Below are 19,901 nucleotides of genomic sequence, written 5' to 3' on the forward strand. Positions count from 1 at the left end.
ATATCTGACCCTCCCACCCTATTGCCTATGTCCAAACCACTGTTGCTGCTTACCTGCCTCTAGGTTGAGTGGGACAAATAATGATATGGCTTACCTCTTGCTCACATGGCTGAAGCTGATATTATTTGCCTCTCTAGCAGGCTGTGCGGGCTGACTATTACATGACCTGTCTTCTGCCTGCGCGGCTGATGCTGATATCGCTGCTGCCTGCCTCCTTTCAGTCATGTGGAATAGTAATATGGCCTACCTCTCACCTGCATGGCCTAAGCAGATTTTATTTATTTATTTAAAACTTTTATATACCGACGTTCAAATGGATATCACATCGGTTTACATATTAACAGGGGTACCAATTAACAGTAGTAGGAGGAAAATAATAGTTACATCTAACAGGGGAATTCAAAAGGAACTGGATAGCGAGGAAGATAAAAGCAGAGTTTAGTGAGGATTAAAATTAAAGTTAATAGAGAAGGCAACTATATTACAATACAGCCACATTATAATGCGGTACAGTAGTGGTGTATTGTGTAACATTATCTGAAGGTATATTACATTATATTACATTGCCTACCTCTCTGCTGGGTCACGTGGACTAATGGTGATGCCTCCTGCTTTTATCTGGCTGCATGGGGCCAGTGCAGAAAGTGCCCACCTGTGGTCCAGATGGGCCTTGGATGCAGGCAATGTTTGGCTCATTCACCTTGCTGCAGCCAACTCCTGTGCAAAATATGAAAATTCTGCATAGGAGGGGAATTCTGCACTGCATGGTTGTGCAAACTTCACCCAGAAGTAATATCTACCTTATAAATGGCCTGTGACCGACGGCCCGCAAATGCGCAGTAGAGCGCAGCTCTACTGCGCATGTGCGGGCAAGGATGTCGATCAGAAAAAAAAAATGGCGGTGGGGCCGCAGGAGCGGGAGGAGAAGCAGCGGCGCCGCGCGCGCGGTGCCGCTGCTTCTCCTCCCCAGATCTGCCGGCAGATCTCGGGGGGGGGTCACTGCCGCGCGCGCGGGAGTGACCCCCCCCGAGATCTGCCGGCAGGAGCGGGAGGAGTTAATGGAGCCGGGTGAGGGTTGCGGGAAGTCGCGCTTACGGCGCCGGGAGGAAATGGAGGTGGGTGAAGGGAGGGAGAGGGGGACTGAGTGAGTGGGAGGGAGGGAGGGAGGGAGAGGGGGACTGAGTGGGAGGGAGGGAGGGGGGGGGACTGAGTGGGAGGGAGTGAGGGAGAGGGGGGACTGAGTGACAGGAGAGGGAGGGTGGAGAGGAGTGGGTGGGGGAGGGGGGTGGTGGAGAGAGAATGAGGGGGAGGTGAGAGACAGAGGGATGTAGCCCGTTTTAACGGGCTTTACGGCTTGTCTACATATAATGGAGGCAGTCCATACAAATATTCCTCTTTCATATTCCCCAGGTGCTTGAGGAATTGGGGGTGAGACCCTCACTGGAAGATTCCGACAGCAAGGGAGTGAACCCAGTTCTGGACGGTCTCCTAGGTCCACCTAGTGCTTTTCCCATCCCAAAGAAGATTCAAAAGCTCATTAACCGGGAGTGGGAATCCCCAGAGGCGTGGCTTAAGGTTGGCCGGGTGATGCAAAAACTCTACCCGCTAATGGAGGAACATTTAGAACGCCCCAGGGTACCTAAGGTGGATACGGCTGTATCAGCGGTGACCAAGAAGACGACCATTCCAGTGGCGGGAGCAGCTGCTCTCAGAGATGTGCAGGACCGCAAGCTGGAGCTGCATCTGAAGCGGGTGTTTGAGGTCTCCTCCTTAGGACTTTGGGCGGCGGTGTGTGCCAGCATGATGCAAAGAGCGCGTTTATGTTGGATTCAAAAACCGCAGGACCCATTGTCTTTGGGGACTTTGTCAGCTTCTCAGGTAGCTCGTCTGGAGGCGGCAGTAGTATATGTGACGGATGCCTTATATGACTTGGTGCGCTTGGTGGCCCAGACTATGGTCTCCTCTGTGGCAGCTCAGAGACTCTTATGGCTCCGCAATTGGGCAGCGAATGCTTCCTCCAAGTCGTAACTGTGCAGTCTGCCTTTTCGAGGGAAGATGCTGTTTGGAGAAGATTTGGGTCAGCTGATGAAATCTCTGGGGGATTCCAAGGGCAATAAACTGCTGGAAGACAGCCCTACAGGAAATCATTTGGTCCTCAATCCCGTTTTCGGGATTTCCGAAAAAGCAGGTCAGGGAGGAGTGTTCCACCCTCTGGTTCCAGACAGACCTCTTCCCGTACGCAGTCCTTTCGTGGCTCCAGTCGTCCTGCAGGAGGTGGTTTCAGTCAGGGAACTGGGAAGCCTGCCCAATGAAATCACCCACTCCTCGAACGGGATGGTCGGGTGCAGGTTGTCCCAATTTTACGAGGAGTGGGCCAGGATCACCTCCGATTGCTGGGTGTTGGAGGTGGTAAAAGAAGGTTACATCTTAGAATTTTCTCGGTCTCTCATGCCGGCCTTTGTGGAATCGCGATGTGTTTCCCGCAACAAGCGAGCCGCGGTAGAAGACACTCTACAGAGATTGCTGGCCCTGAAGGCGATCGACCCCGTGCCGTACGAGGAACGGGAGAGGGGATGGTACTTCATTTATTTCGTGGTTCCTAAAAAAAAAGGGCACTTTTCGACCCATCCTGGACCTACAGAAGGTGAATCACTGCTTGAAGGTGCCCAGTCATCACAGCGGTTCGAAAAGGAGAGTTCCTCACCTCCTTGGATCTCATCAAGGGTTATCTACACATCCCGATTCGCAGCGCTCACCAGAGATTCCTATGATTGAAGATCCTGGGTCAGCATTTTCAGTTCCGGGCGCTGCCATTCAGACTAGCGATGGCCCTGCGTACCTTTACCAAGGTGATGGTTGTGGTAGCGGCGACCCTCCGGAAGGAAGGGATAATGGTCCATCCTTACCTCGATGATTGGCTGATTCGAGCCAAGTCGGAAGAGGAAGGCGAGCGGACTGTTCTTCATGTGATCCATTTTCTCCAGTCCCTAGGTTGGGTAATCAATGAAGCGAAAAGTCATCTGACTCCGTCACAGTGTCTAGAATATTTGGGAGCTCGTTTCGACACCCTACAGGGCAGGGTGTTTCTCACGAACGACAGGATGTACAAATTGCAGCAACAAGTGCGTCTCTTGCTACAGCTTCCAATTCCCAGAGTGTGGGATTACCTACAAGTTCTGGGGTTCATGGCTTCGACACTGGAATTGGTGCCTTGGGTCTTTGCTCACCTGAGACCGTTGCAGAGAGATCTACTGTCGCGGTGGGACCAGTGTCAGAGCAATACCAGTTGCCCCCTGCCTTTGTCGCAGTGAATCAGGTCCAGCCTGCAATGGTGGCTGTCGGAAGACAACTTACAGAAGGGGATGCCCCTCGAAGTCCTGGATTAGATGATCGTGATAATGAATGCGAGCCTTCACGGCTGGGGAACAGTGCACCTCGGTCATGCAGCGCAGGGAACCTGGTCCTAACCCAACCGGTCGTGGTCTATCAATCGCCAGGAGACAAGGGCAGTCCGCAAAGCATTGTTGACATTCCAGTCCCTAGTGCAGGAGAGAATGGTTCAAGTCTTCTCGGACAACGCCACCACGGTGGCATATCTCAATTGCCAGGGAGGAACCAGGAGTCCAGCCATGGCACAGGAAGCACACCTCCTCTTCGCTGGGCTGAGCTTCATCTGGAAAACATCGCAGCCTCTCACGTGGTAGGCGTGGACAACGTGTAGGCGGACTTCCTCAGTCATCAATAGCTGGATCCCGGGGAGTGGGAACTATCACGAGAGGGTTGGAATCACATTTGTTGCCCGATTGGGGGGGGGGGGGGGTGTTTCTCCAACTGGACCTCATGGCGACATGTGCCAACGCCAAGACGGACCGGTTCTTCAGCCGAAAGAAGGAAATCAGGGCAGTAGGAATAGACACTCTAGTCTGCAAGTGGTAAACCGGAATCCTCCTGTATGCCTTTTTTCCATGGCCCCTGATCGGGTGCGTTTTCTGGCGCATAGAGGACCATCCCTGTTTGGTCATTCTGGTGGCACCGGAGTGGCCGTGGTTTGCGGACCTGGTACGGTTGGCGACAGACAGCTCGCTACGCCTAGCTCATATGCCGAACCTCCTGTGACAAGGGCTCATTTTTTTGGATCGGGAGGATCACTTCTCTCTTGCAGCCTGGTGTTTAAGAGGCGGTGGTTATGGATGAAAGGTTATTCAGAACAGGTGATTTCCACCCTGCTTCAGTCCAGGCAACCCTCGACGTCTTGCATACGCTCGAGTGTGGAAGGTGTTTGAAGTCTGGTGTGACCAGCAGGGTGTAGTGCCATTGTCCTCAGGTCTTGGGGTTTTGCAGCAGGGATTATCTAAAGGTTTGGCTTATAATTCCCTGTGTGTTCAGGTTTCGGCTCTGGGATGGTGGGTAGGTGGCAGGCTTCTAGCCAGCCACTCGGACATTGCCCGTTTCCTGAAAGGGGTGAAGAACCTTCTCCTCTTTGTAAGTTATGCCCGGAGTGGAATCTCAAAATGGTGTTGAGGACACTTCGTGATTCCTCTTTAGAGCCTCTGGGACACGCTTCCTTAAAGGACCTCACTTTGAAGACTGTGTTCTTTGTGGCCATCTGTTCCGCGAGGCGTATTTCAGAATTGCAGGCTCTTTACTGTAAGGATCCCTTCCTTCGCATCTCGGCTGATAGGGTGTCCCTGCGCACGGTCCCTTCCTTTTTGCTGAAAGAGGTGTCTACCTTTCATGTTAATCAGTCCTTGGAGTTACCTGGATTCCCTGATTGGGTTCGTGACCCCGCTATGGGAAGAGATCTTCATCTGTTAGATGTCCGTGGGGTTCTCCTTCGGTATTTGAAGGTCACTAACTCTTTTCGAAAATCGGATCACCTTTTTGTGTTCTTTGGAGGTCCGAAGAAGGATGAAAAGGCATCTAAGGCATCCTTTGCTCGCTAGTTGAAGGAAACAATTTGCTTGGCCTACATCGGGAAGGGTCACCCGGTCCCGACTGGTTTGAAAGCTCACTCGACGAGTGTCAGTTGTTGTTGCCTGAGGAGATTAGTAAGCCACAGTCTGGTCTTCCCTGCATATTGTCTGGATGTTAGGGATCCGGACCAAGCGCTTTTTGGGGAGAGCGTCTTGCGAACGGGTCTTTCGGGTTCCCGACCGGTGTAATGTGGCTTTGGTACATCCCACTGGTCTGGACTGTTCTGGGTATGTACAGGAAAGGAAAATTGGTTCTTAGCTGCTAATTTTCATTCCTATAATACCACAAATTAGAAATAGCTGAAAGTCCTTAGAAATTCTTGTTTATTAAATAGACAATTGCCCAACTCTAGGCCTGAGTTTTGCCCATCAAAGGGCTGCTTCAGGGACTAAAATAAAATAAATAATTGGAATTAAAAACACGCAGATACAGAAATAACTGAACATAAAATTTTTAAGCATACAGAGACTTATAGTCATATAAATAATGGTGCAAATGTGTACTGAAAAAAAAAAAGGGGGCAGGGCAAGAAGAGGAACATAAAACAAAACCAAGGCATGTGTAACAATTGATTTTTTTTTACCTGAGAATAACAAATTGTCACTTTTTAAGATGTGCTTTTCAATCTCTCAAGCCTAATCAGGAAAAAAAATAATTAATAAAATGTATATCTCTCTGAAGGGAAAAACTATTCTTTTAAAAGTTTTGGTGGTAAAATTGGTTAAGATCATACCTCATTGCTAACAGTGTCCAAAACATGAATGTCAAGTTGAGTAGGTGTGCTCTTCTCATGGAAGTTCATAAACAGACTTAAATACAAAATGATTCATGTTAATACGAGAAAATTACAAAAAATTTAAATTAAGGATTAAAAATGAACTAAAAAAACATAATTACCTCCTGGGCACATGATTATTATGCACTCAAAATCTCAAAAATCAGAGCGGGTACACAATTAATGTGCATTCAAAAAACAGTGTCACATCGCGGCTCCAAACTTCAACGGGAAGCAATGTCCGTTCAAACTGCAGCGATTGATCTAAATTAAATAAGGTAACCCCATAAAAAAACTGTAAAATGAGAGGCAGCACACGATTCATCTATATTTTAAACTTATATCCAGATTTACTAAAAATTATTTAAAACAATTAAAATATAATTGTGCTTAACGATTACCTTCGCCTGTAACTAAAAACTAGTATACTTCTTAAAATTATGTATGCCGAGCTAAAAAATGAAAAAATCGATAATTAAATGAATATATATAAAAATTATAAAATACATCAGCTATTATAAATACACGGTATAAAAGAGATAACAAAAAAGTCCATGGAAAAGATGACCGCAAGGGGGTATGGATCTAGATTGCATAATGCGCTAGCAGCGCGAGTGTAAAGATTATCTGGGAAAAGGATTGACCAATATCAGCCAAGTGATAAAAACGTTTTATAAAAAAGCCAAATGTATGTGAGATACACATTATATACCAAGCTAACTATGTTGTAGAATTGTATGTTGTAATTGGCGCGAAAATGAAATATCAATCAATTTTGGGCGGAGCAGGTCTAAAAATGTAGCACATATTATAATATGACCAATCTGTATGTAAAACTTAACTAAAAATACTTTGAAACAATTTAAATATTATTATAATTGGCGATTTGTCTTTACCCATAACTATAAAAAAAAGTGTCCTTCTCAATATTCTATATGCCAGGATAAACATTAAAAAATAATAAATAAGTTAACTCCAGTTATTGTAAATGCACGGCAATAAGAAAGAACATAAAACAAACGATACAAAAAGATGTGCTGACCCAGATATTAAAAACTAAACATGAAAAGGTGAAAGACGCCGACGGCACTTATGGGGATGTGGATGTAAATTCCGCGATGTGCTAGCGGCGCCAGTATTGAAATTAACAGGGAGGAAATCTAAATAGAAATACTTTTTGAGACAATTTACAAATTGTAGGAGTAAAGGTGTCGTCTATGTTGCTATATGTCCATGCAATAAAATGTACATTGGAAAGACAACCAGGGAATTTAGAAAAAGAATTATAGAACATAAGAGTAATATTAATAGAAAGATCGAATCTAAACCCCTGGTTGATCACTCTGTACAAGAAAATCACAAATTCAATGATTATAAATTTTGTATACTGCTACAACCTTCAATGCACTGGAGAGGAGGGGATTTGGACAAAATTCTATTACAGCAAGAACAGAAATTTATTTATGATTTCAAAACCATGGCACCACAGGGTTTGAATCTAGAAATAGATTTTTCTGCTTTTTTTGTAATATTTTGTTCTCTATGCCTATAGGTTGTTCTTACCATGGAGTTGATAACTTTTTATTACTTTTTCTACCATTGTTTTTTTTCTAATTTTGCTTTTATTTTTATTTTTTAAGAAATTCAAAGATCATCAGGGACTCGTTCTAATTGCTTTCGATTTGTTTTATTTGTAGTTTTATAAGGTTTTCCCATGTTTGTTTTCTGCCATTCCAGTAAATTGGTTCTTACTGCAATCTACTTTTCACACTTTAAAATTTTTAAGTTCTAAAATATGTTGGATAATATGATGCTACTTTTTGCCTATTGGCACTTGATTGACCTGTCTTTTTTTTAAAAAAAAATACGGAAGCTTTGCTCCACCTATTGGCATTTGATTTAAACGTTTCTTTTTGCAAAATATCCTGATATTACAATATGAGCTATATTTTAAGACCTGTATTCTTCAGTAACAAAATTTTTATATAATTTTCATTTATTTTGTTTCACATATTTTTGCTCCGCCCACCAACACTTGATTGACATTTCATTTTTGCGCCAATTACAGCTTCAAATGCACTGCTACAATCAGTCACTATTTCTTTTCATACGGTTTGGTATATATTGTGTACAAATTGAGCTTTTCTACAAAACGCTATCACTGCTTGGCAGACATTGGTAAGTCTATAAAAACAAACATAAATAAATAAATAATTGGCTAGCAGACTGTAACCTACGTTATGTGCCAGCTGGCTTAAAGATCAGGCTCAGTCAAGGCTCATCACGTGAGAACCATAGCAACTTCAGTGGCTCCTGTCTGGTCACAACCATTGAAACACTGTATATGCAAAGCTGCTACTAGATTGTCAATTCTTACCTACACATTTTGCTACTGTTTGGCAGGAGACAGTAATTTTGAATATGCAGTTTTATGGTGCCAGTCTACCCAGTAGTCCATTCTCCACTGGTGGGGGTCCAAATTTTATGTTCAATGCTTGCTCTGCAATGCCACCTTCGACTTGGGACTCACCACACATTGTGGTTGATTCATGCCTGCTTGCTGATGGTGACCCTGAAAATGGGGTTTGACATGGACAGTAGATGAATCAGCCATACTTAATACCTGTTAATCAAATCTCCAGTTAGACTACCTTGCTAAATTTTAAGTTCTATAAGAGACTGAGGAGGTCACAAGGCAGCATATGCTTGAAAACTCCCATGCATGCTCAGTAAGACTTTTACTGAGCTCTGAGACCTAGGTCTGTCTCAGTGCCGTCAGATGATGTCATCTACATATTATGGCTGTTTAATCCTGCTTCCTATGGAGAACCCTATTTATAAGAACTCACTATCACTATTTTCTTTCTGTCTTCCTTTACTCTACTCAGTTGCTTCAGGGAAAATTCCCCATGGGTAAAGAACAAAGGAATTTTAGTTATTCCATTTTGTTTGTACATACTGTACATTTTTTTTTTAAATGCTGGGTGGGGAAGGAACCATTTTCTGTTGCTTAATGACCACATAATGAATTAGTGGACTAAAAATAGTAAATCATTTATTTATCCCTTGGTACATAAGGAGCTAGCTAAAGCAGTGGTTCTCAACCAGGGGTTTGTGTCCCACTGGGGTTGCTTGGAAAGCCTGTCAACGTATACAGATTCAGTTCATAACTGCTGCATGAAAGAGGAGCCCAAACACAAGAGACAACTACTTTACACTGTGCAGAAAGAACCAACCTCATTGCCCTTGATGATCCATTGTCTGTACCAATCTGCACCCTCTCCCAAATCCCAGATCAACTGCAGTAGATTTATTTATTTGATTGATTTCTATTCCACTTTTCAGGCACTTCAAAGAGGATTACATGCAGGTACTGTAGGTATCTTCCAGTTTCTTGAACTTTGTACCAAGTTTCAAAGATGAGAATACTTAGGACTTTTATGCCTTCTTTTTATCCGAGTACTCCTCCCATTGAAAAGAATGTACATAGAGTTTAAAATGCAGTCTCTGCGTGTTATTTTCATCCCCTATCCTAAACATACCCCCAAGAATAATTCTTCTAAATGCAGCTAGATACCTACAGTACCGGAATGTAATCCGCTTTGAAATGCTGAAAGAATATAAAATAAATAAGCTAAAAGAATGTGTATAGTTGAACAGTATGCATACTTTTAGCCAGAGTAAGGGCAATTTTCAGATGGCCAATTTACAGTGAGGAATGTGCCCTTCAGCTACCTTGGCACTGACTGCTTCAATGTGCCGACATTACTTCCTGCTGGACTCTGAATGTGGGAGCATCAGCGTCTGATGTGTATGTGTGTGCTGCTTCTTTGGCATTTAAATACCAATTGAAAAACAGGCCCAATTATCACAGTGAAATGTGAATATAGCATTTTTTTGTGAATTTTGAATTTTTACAATCCTAGAAGTACACAAGGTATCTCAAACTCTTGAGGAGTAATAGTAGTCCTGATCGAGAACCATTGAGCTAGAGAAAACACTGCTGTAGAAATAAGCCCAGCCTGTAATGCCCCTTACCCCCAGATGCTCCCGGCATAGCTTCCTGCAGCATGCTGCTTCCTAGAGCTTAGTTGAATCCATCAGCACTTCCTGTAGCCCAGATCATGCAGCCAGCATTTCCTGTGGGTGCTGACTGATGTCATCCCATGTCTGGAATATAAGGAATCTCAGTTCTAGCTCCCAGTGCCTCAGCAACAGGTCTCCTGCTGTGCTTTCTGCCTGCAGTGCTGGTTGCTTTGTGTCCTGCTTTTGCCTTGCCTGTTTGTCCTTGTCTTGCTTGTGCTTTCCTTGCTGCTTCAGTCCTAGTCTTAAGAACATAAGAAATTGCCATGCTGGGTCAGACCAAGGATCCATCAAGCCCAGCATCCTGTTTCCAGCAGAGGCCAAACCAGGCCATAAGAACCTGGCAATTACCCAAACACTAAGAAGATCCCATGCTACTGATGCAATTAATAGCAGTGGCTATTCCCTAAGTACATTTGATTAATAGCAGTTAATGGACTTTGCCTCCAAGAACTTATCCTAACATTTTTTGAACCCAGCTACACTAACTGCGCTAACCACATCCTCTGGCAACAAATTCCAGAGCTTAATTTTGTTTGAGTGAGAGAGAATTTTCTCCGATTAGACTTAAATGTGGTACTTGCTAACTTCACGGAATGCCCCCTAGTCCTTCTGTTATTAAAAAGTGTAAATGACCGATTCACATCTACTCATTCAAGACTTCTCATGATCTTAAAGACCTCTATCATATCCCCCCTCAGCCATCTATTCTCCAAGCTGAACAGTCCTAACCTCGTCAGCCTGTCCTCATAGGGGAGCTGTTCCATCCCCTTTATCATTTTGGTTGCCCTTCTCTGTACCTTCTCCATTGCAACTATATATTTTTTGAGATGTGGCGACCAGAATTGAACACAGTATTCAAGGTGCGGTCTCACCATAGAGCGATACAGAGGCATTATGACATTTTCTGTTTTATTATCCATTCCCTTCCTAATGATTCGTAACATTCTGTTTGTTTTTTTGACTGCAGCACACTGAGCCGACGATTTTAAAGTATTATCCACTATGATGCCTAGATCTTTTTCCTGGGTGGTAGCTCCTAATATGGAACCTAACATCATGTAACTACAGCAAGGGTTATTTTTCCCTATATGCAACACCTTGCACTTATCCACATTAAATTTCATCTGCCATTTGGATGCCCAATCTTCCAGTCTTGCAAGGTCCTCCTGTAAAGTATCACAATCTGCTTGTGATTTAACTACTCTGAATAATTTTGTATCATCCGCAAATTTGACAACCTCACTCGTTGTATTCCTTTCCAGATCTTTTATCTATATATTAAAAAGCACCGGTCCAAGTACAGATCCCTGAGGCACTCCACTGTTTACCCTTTTCTACTGAGAAAATTGACCATTTAATCCTATTCTCTGTTTCCTGTCTTTTTTTTTATTTTATTTTTTTATATTTTTTATTTATGCGTTTTAACATATACAATAGAAATGAATTGACAGACAATAATTGACAGACAATAAACAAAAAATTCTTTCAGGGTTTTTTGTTTATTGTCTATTGTTCTATGTACACCATGTCCATGGTAGTTCCAATTCTGGTTATCTGTAAACCGAAGCGATATGTACTAGTACATGATCTTCGGTATATAAAAGTCTTTAAATAAATAAATAAATTATTAAACCATACTTTGGTAATAAGTTCCTTACATATATAAACAATTATTTATCTGTATTAGAGAAAAAGAGGAAAATAGGATACTACTCAAGAAGTATAGAGAAATTATAAAGCAGATTATAAGGTAAACATTTGGAGACCCCAAAAATTAACAATTGAAATTAAGATTGGCACCAACTTCCATTTACTTAGCCTCCGTTTCCAAGACTAAGAATCCCTGGGATATCGAATCCAAAAACATCTTAACTTGTGAGACTTCATAAAAAATTAATTTTTGACTTAAATGTACTATCTCACATCTACATGGAAATCTAAGTGTCATTTTCCCACCAACTTTCTCAATTTCAGTTTTTAAGGCTAACAACTTCCTCCTTCTTAATTGTGTCTGTCTGGAAAGGTCAGGGTATATCCAAATTGGAGCCCCATGAAACTTTTCAGATCTTTTCCGCATAAAGAAACAAAATACCGCATCCCTATCGGATGCAAATGCAAAGGTTACATACAAGGTTGCCCTTGTTGCAATTAATGTTTCTACTGTAGTTTCTAATACTGCGGTCAAGTTCAAGTTGGGTTCCTCTAATTTCTTGTCTATAGTTTTATTTCTTGATGGAATATAATAAACGTGTATGAGATACTCTTTAAACATTTCCAAAGGTGAAATAAGATCTTGCTTCGGGAAATTCAATACTCTTAAATTTAAGTATTTTAAGGTATTTTCTATAACTTCCAACCTCTTGTCATACAAAATCTCAGTTTTAGTGAATTTCTGATAACAAGTCTCCATTTTGTCCATTCTTTGTTCTAAGAGGTGTGTTTCCCCTGCTGTTCTTGTCATCGCCGTTTCTAAACTTGTAAAACGTTGGTTGGACACTTCTGTTGCTTTAGTTAATTTAACAATTGCCAATTCTAGTGCTTTTATTGCAGCCCAGATAGAGTCCATTGTAACCTCTGATGATTTAGTTACTTGTGCAGGAATAAGAGTATTGGATTGATGCTGCCCATCCTTAGTCAGTTCTCCTTCTCCAGACTCTTCTGAGGAAATTATTTGAAGAAAATCAGGAGGAGTTGCCAGAGGTGGAGGAGGAGTACACGGGGCACCGGGGCTTAAAGATGTCTCGGCCGGAGGGGTAGGCATCCGCTCCATGCCAAACCCTTCAATGGCCTGGCTCACCGGTTGATTATTTGGTGCAGGTGAAAAAAAGGAACGAATCTGAGGTTGAGAAGGCTCAGCTATGGGAGATGAAGTTGCCATCTCCCTAATCTTTGCCTTCCTTTTTGTATGCGGCATAGTCCGTAAGGTAATAATTTCAAGAAAGAAAACCTCAGTCCTATCCTTTCTCTCAATAATCTTATTTAAATTCTACTTCTCGAGTGGAGGCAGAGGAAGTAAAAGAGAGAATATTTTAAATAAAAAAAAAGAAAACTCACTTTTGTTGTTCTTAGAATTCTTCTTGTTGAGAAAAACTTTAGGAAATATCCTAGATGACCGTGTTTTCTACCAAAGCCGCGCGTGGCCTCTGCGCCAGGCCGCAGGGGGCTGGCTTTTATACGTTAGCCAGTCCCCCTGTGATGACGTGAAACAGAGTCTGGACATGCTGTTAAGTCCGTTGAGGGGCAGAACTTCGTCTCACCCCTTTAGTAGGGCTGAAGAGGAATACCCAGGATGACATCATGAGAAGGAACCAGGAGGACTGGCCCTTTAAATCTGAAGGAGAGATGTGGTCCTGTGCCTAAGGAGGCAGGATCAGGGACAGCAGCCATGCTATGAAGACAGAGCCGAAGCAAGGAAGCAGGTCCGAGGCATTGGAGGTTGCTCCTGCCGCTGAAGAGGAACTGAAGTCGGCTCCACTGCGTGGAAAGAAGACTTGAAGATGGAGATTCCCCGTGCAGGGGAGGAGACGGTGTCCGTGGCCTCTGGGCTGCGAAGAGGAGCTCCAGGGCGGCCTCCTGGCCTCAAGAAAAGGAAACTAGAGGCAGCTCCTGCCGTGGGGAATGGTGCTGTTCGGTGGCAGCCTCCAGGCCGCGAAGAGGAACCGGGGGGCAAAGCTTGACGGTGGCTTCTGGGAAGATGGCAGCGGCTCCCAGTCCGCAGGAAAGGACGGTGCTGGCGGCGGCCTCCAGACTGCAGAAGGAACAGAGGATGTCAGCGGCCTCCAGGCTGCAAGGGAACAGCGTCTGGGCCTCCTGGCCGTGAGGTGGAGGAGAGGCGTCGGCGGCTCCTGCCGACAAGGCTGGTTAACAGCGTTTGGGAACTGGCTGGCAGTGGAGAGAGGTAAGAGACTGCTCACGGCCTAGACCCCCTCCCCAAGTCCGCTTTCATGCATCCTCTTCAGTGCTCTATGCTATCTCGTTGGAACCCGTAGTTTCAGGATTATGTGGTTCGACTCCACTTGTCGATGGAAACCTGCTCCTACCTCCAGTAGTGGTTGCAGGAGGATCATCTGAGAAAAGGAGTTCCCTTGTCTTCTCTGGCCTGGTTGGTACTCATGTCAAATGCGAGTCTCCACAGTTGGGGTGCTCACTGTCTGGAGTTAATGGCCCAGGGGCGCTAGAATACTGAAGAGTCCCGTTGGAACATCAATTGCCTGGCGGCCCAGATGGTACGGCTGGCATGCTTTCTATCTGTATAAAAATAGGAATAATAGTTGTCCATTATTTATTTAAATTTTTCTGTCTGAATATAGATGTCACCATTTCTCATTTTTGAATTGGTTTTTAAGTCATCTGTGCAATATTTTATTTTTTAATGATTGTAATCAGTGTATGATTTATTTGTAGCCCCTGAGGCAGCGGCTGTTGAGCTGCGAAACTCTGCCTGAGTCGGGCAATTTTTAAAGAAAACTTCTCTACTTTAATAAATATTTGAAAAAGATCAAGGCATCTATTCTTCTTTATCATGCTTGCAGTTCAGCCACAGACTGCGGAATCAAGTAGTTCACGTGAAGTCTGACAACACGATATCAGTGGCCTATATCAATCACCAGGGAGGAATCAAGAGCCTGCAAGTATTGCAGGAAATAGACCAGCTGATGGAATGGGGGGAAGGTCAACTGCAGATAAACTCTGCCTCTCACATTGCAGGAAAAGACAGCATAAGAGTGGACTTTCTTAGCAGGGAGAGTCTGGATCCAGGTGAGTGGGTGTTGTCAACCAAGGCATTTCAGCTGATTTTGGATTGCTGAGGCCTTCCATTCCTAGACCTGCTGGCAACTTCTCAAAATGCGAAGGTTCCTCGCTTCTGCAGTCGCAGGAGAGATCCATGGTCCCTGGGAATAGATGTTCTTGTACAGGTCTGGCCAGAAGACAGGTTGCTTTATGCCTTTCCTTGGTGGCTCTTGCTGGGCAGGATAATGCACAATATTGAAGGCTAGTACTCCTGGTGGCGCCGAACTGGCCCAGATGTCCATGGTATGCAGATTTGCAACGACTCCTGGTGAAAGCCCCCCTTCGTCTTCCGCTGCACATGGATCTGCTTCAGCATGGACTGGTTCTTTATGAGGAGCCAACTTCATTCAGTTTTACAGAAAGTCAGATTGTCTTGTTTGTTCTCCAATGGTGGGAGTAAGCAGGGCGATCCAGCGTTGTGGGCTACCATAGCTCGTTGGATTAAGGTGGTGGCCATGGCCACATATGTGGATGCTGAAAAGCCATTGCCTACTCAGGTTAAGGCTCATTTCACTAGGGCTCAGGCAGTATTATGGGCGGAAGTTAGTCTGTTGTCTCCCGTCAATATCTACCGACCTGTGACGTGGTCCTCCTTACACACTTTTTCCAGTTTTTATCATCTAGATGTGAAGGCCTGGGAGGATGCAGCCTTTGCACGTGTGGTGTTGACTGGACTGCGGGCAGCCTCCCACCCTGTTGGGGAGTAGCTTTGGTACATCCCACTGGTCCTGAGTCCATCTGACTACATGCTAGTAAATGGAGAAATTACTTACCTGATAATTTTGTTTTCCTTAGTGTAGACAGATGGACTCATTTGGCAACTGAGTGTGTCAGTTTTCCTTCTGTGGGGCTCTGTGTCCCCAGGGATTAATAGTAAGTGTTCATCCATTCCTTAGTTTGGGGTACCTAGAATGTTACGTGAGTTCAGTGTTTGTTTGGTTTAGTACATTTCTATTTTTAATCAAGTTTTTTGCTAGTCTGTTCAGTTTCTTTTGAAAAGAATATTGGCAGGCTGGGGTCACTGCAAGTTATATTTACTGTGAGGTCAGCTTGCTCCGTCTCTGTTGGCAGGGGAGCATAAACCCACTGGTCCTGAGTCCTTCTGACTACACTAAGGAAACATAGTAAAAACCAAATTTAGGATTTTAGGTAGAAAGCTGAAATCCAGAACCTCCAAGGTGGCATGCTCTGAAATGCTCCCTGTACTATGTGCAGGTCCCCAGAGGTAGGCAGAGCTCAATACATGGATGAGGTGATGGTGCAGGGAAGAGGGATTCAGTTTTGTAAGGAACCAAACAACCTTTTGGGGAAAGGGGAGACTTTTCTGAAAGGACGGGCTCCACCTTAACCAGAATGGAACCAGGCTGCTGACACTAACTTTTAAAAAGGAGATAGAGCAGCTTTTTAACTAGAACAAGGGGGAAAGCCGACAGTCACTCAGTGCATGGTTCAGAGGAAGGTATCTTTGAAAGGTTTGATTTATTTTATTTAGATTTTGCTCATATCTTTTCAATTCATCATCTGTGAACTTCACATCTTGCTTGTCCTCTGAGAAAGTGAAAGTTGCTTATTTGTAACAAATTATCTTTTTAACATCAGGATAAAAGTCCTCACAGAACCCACCCACATCCCCTTTGAATTGTATTCTGTATTTATTTTTAGCTATTTTAAAAATGGACAGAATCCTGTGCAGCATCTGTGACATGGGATAGCACACACATGCTCAGTAAATTATGCTAAAAGCTTCTAGATGCTATGAATAAATTTTCACTGGCAGGGTTTTGTTGGATGGCTTCACTTACTCGAAGATATACCTCATGCTGTCCTCTGAGAACATCTGATACACAGGTAAGCAACTTTTGCTTTTTCCTTGAGTCAATCTTTAATTTGAGGAAGAACATTTTCTTTGAAAAAATATTTTAAGCTTGAAGGTTCCAAGAATTGCTTTGTAAGCTATAATGGATACATTTATATAGTGGGCTAATATATTTACATATTAAAATTCTTCTTTCTAGGGGGAAAAGAACAATGGCTTTGATGTTCTTTACCATAATATGAAACATGGACAAATATCAACAAAAGAATTAGCAGATTTTATCAGGGAAAGGTATGAATCTTCATTGAATATTTACACTTTAACATGTACATATGTAAGAATTATGAATTTGTATTCAGTTTTAACTGTTATATGGAAAAGATATGTATTTAGTCATAAGATGTCTTTTATTCCAATGTGGTTGTATTGTGTAAGTAAGTTCTTTTTTATCTCTTGACAAGAAGTCATGACAAGTTATTAGCATTGTCTCTCTTAATTTTCTACTCTTTCTTTTTTTTTTTCCTTCTAATTTTATTCAGCTCGACATTTCTGTTATGCTCACTTAACCTTGGAAAAAAGTTGCAATACTTCATTCTTCTTACCAGCTCAATCCATTTTATGGCTAAATGTCCTTCTATGGCAGTCTGAGGGTAGAATGCATATGCTACAATACATATATGATTCTGCTGCTAAAAGTTGTAAAAAACAAAACAAAAACCCCCAGCATTTTTAGTATTTAAAGTATATTATATAGTGCCATTTAGATGGTGAAGAATAATTACACATGGAAGGATGTTGGGTCTCTCTGGTACCTGCAAGTTCTATAATTAACTAGAGCAGTGGTTCCCAAACCTGTCCTAGGCGACCTCAGCTAGTCAAGTTTTCAGGATATTTGCAATGAATATACATGAGATAGATTTGTATGCACTGCCTCCAAGCACTGACTGGATGGGGGTCCCCCAGGACAGGTTTGGGAATCACTGAACTTACCATGTTTCTGCTAAGACCTCTATCTCACATAACTGAGTCTGTCTGGCAGGCTCTACAGGCAACATAGGAGGCTGGATGTTTGGGTAAACATGCTAGTATTGCTGGCTGTTTAGAAGGGATATAACACAGACCCATCATGGTCATTAAAAGTATAAAAATTATTTTGGCTAGCAAAGAACAGATGCCAAGCACATCAGAACATATATATGTACAAAAAGGAAGTAGAAGAAACCTTATTTAAAATTAAGCATTTGTTTAATTTAATTCAATAACGATGAATATGGATAGGACCAAATTAATTATCTGCTATTGTCATTTTACATCTAATTATGTTAAGCCTCACTACCATCACAACTCTAACCACAGCACCACCAGAGTGATAATATTTAAATGCAATCTCATGAAGTTTGATATTATTGCACATAGATAAGTTACTGTTGTTAAAATTATTCTCCTGCAGCAATCACAGCAAATAGCTCAGTGCCACACTGGCAATCCACAGGGGAGAGCAGGCCGAAAACTCCTGTTTGGGTGCCATCTGACACTTTCCCAAAGTACAGACATCTCCATAGTAATATCAAACATCACCATGATGTAAAGGCCGACCTTTCTCAGTCTCCTCCCTGACAGGCTGGAGGTGTGGGTACAAAGGAAGAACATAAGGAACACCATGGCTCAGACTAAGGTCCATCGAGCCCAAGCATCCTGCCTCCAACAGTTGCCAGTCCAGGTAATAGGTTCCTGGCAGATCACAAAAAATAGATCTGTTTCTTGCTACTCACTCCAAAGAATAGCAGTGGCTTTCCCTAGTCTACCAAACTAACAATTTTTATGGACTTTTCCTCCAGTAACTTTTTAAAACCCTGTTATGTTGGTTGCCTTCATTGTGTCTTCTGGTAACAGATTCCACAGCTTGATTGTGCACTGAATGAAAAGTACTTTCTGTGATTTTTTTAAACCTGCTGGTTGTTTCATGAAGTGTCCCCTTGTTTTTTGTATTATTTCAAAGGGTAAATAACCATTTGTAACACAGTGTGAGTGGTTGTTGGCATTCTGGAGGACAGAGCAGTCTGAACTCCGGCTATTCTTCTACAGAGTTTTAAAGCCTGCTTACCTCAGCAGTACTGGAAATAGAAATGCAACAGCTTACAGATAAGTAGTTATAGCATAGCTCTTGCTTTCTTCTATTCTTGTCCCCTTCTTATCCCTCTCGCCCCAGGTGAAACGCCTTGCAACCAAGATTCCCTTGTGGGCTGTCTTAATATGGATCAGGCTAAATGCCTGTTCCCTGTACGTACCAGGATCAGTCCAGACTGCTGGGTTATGCTTCCCCTCCAGCAGATGGAGTCGGAGAAAAGCTGAAAAGCACCCCCTAATTTGTGTTTCGAGCGGGACTCTCTGGGTCCCACCCCCATTTAAGGCGGCTCGGGTACATCCCAGCAGTCTGGACTGATCCTGGTACGTACAGGGAAAGGAAAATTAATTTCTTACCTGATAATTTTCGTTCCTGTAGTACCAAGGATCAGTCCAGACACCCGCCTAAGAAGGTATAACACAAGAGAGTACGCTTGTCTTCAGGTCGTATTTCTGTTTTCTCTTCACAGTTGTTTTCAACATGTTATTGGTTTAAAAAAAAATAAAAATACGTTTTTTGGTATTTTTAGAGTATACTTTTTGCTCTAGTCATTGGTTCTTGTAAAAAAAAAAAAAAACCCCAAAAAAACAACACTCAGGATGAGATATCTGTTTCATTCTGCTTTGATATTGATTATACTGAGGGATCTCAGGTGGCACACCGGTATATCTAGGGGGTGCTTTTCAGCTTTTCTCTGACTCCATCTGCTGGAGGGGAGGCATAACCCAGCAGTCTGGACTGATCCTTGGTACTATAGGAACGAAAATTATCAGGTAAGAAACTAATTTTCCTTTCCCTGTACGTACCCGGATCAGTCCAGACAGCTGGGTTTTGCCTCCCTTCCAGCAGATGGAGACAGAGAAAAACTTTGAGAGATCCCTCTCTTAACTGGTGTGCCACCTGGTGTTCCTCAGTATTTCTCTGTCTCCAGCAGATGAAGGTGGTGCAAAACCGGGGTTCTGAACCAAGCTTAAAAAAAAAAAGAAATCAAAAAAGAACAGGGATAAGAACAGACGTCCTAAGGACGCAGCAGCCTCCCTGGTCACAGGCAAGGAACGAGCAGGGGTTGGGAACCCCCTCCTTAATTCCAGTTTCCTCCCCTCCTTCACAGCCTCTGCTTTGAACTGGACCACCAGTTATTACCCTGTACACCCCAAGGAGCTAAGGAGGGGGTTCCCAACCCCTGCTCGTACCTTGCCTGTGACCAGGGAGGCCGCTGCGTCCTTAGGACGTCTGTTCTTATCCTTGTTCTTTTTTGATTTCTTTTTTTTTTTTTTTTTAAAGAAAGCAGAGAGCTCTATAGCTTAGCTTTAAGACTTCTGCCTGCCTGAAAA

At 43.2% G+C, this 19,901-nt stretch overlaps 1 protein-coding gene across 5 annotated transcripts in view; it reads left to right on the forward strand.

The window, feature by feature from the left end:
- The window catches only part of FCHO2 (FCH domain only 2), a 532,544-nt gene that overhangs the window by 32,340 nt on the left and 480,303 nt on the right, over positions 1-19,901 (forward strand). For all 5 annotated transcript variants that reach the window (XM_029574710.1, XM_029574736.1, XM_029574720.1 and 2 more), the window contains exon 2: positions 16,642-16,733. In XM_029574710.1, the coding sequence (XP_029430570.1) occupies positions 16,642-16,733 (92 nt within the window). The remainder of the gene's footprint in view (positions 1-16,641; positions 16,734-19,901) is intronic.

The sequence above is a fragment of the Rhinatrema bivittatum genome, chromosome 1, assembly GCF_901001135.1.
Source record: "Rhinatrema bivittatum chromosome 1, aRhiBiv1.1, whole genome shotgun sequence".
NCBI classification, from domain to species: domain Eukaryota; kingdom Metazoa; phylum Chordata; class Amphibia; order Gymnophiona; family Rhinatrematidae; genus Rhinatrema; species Rhinatrema bivittatum.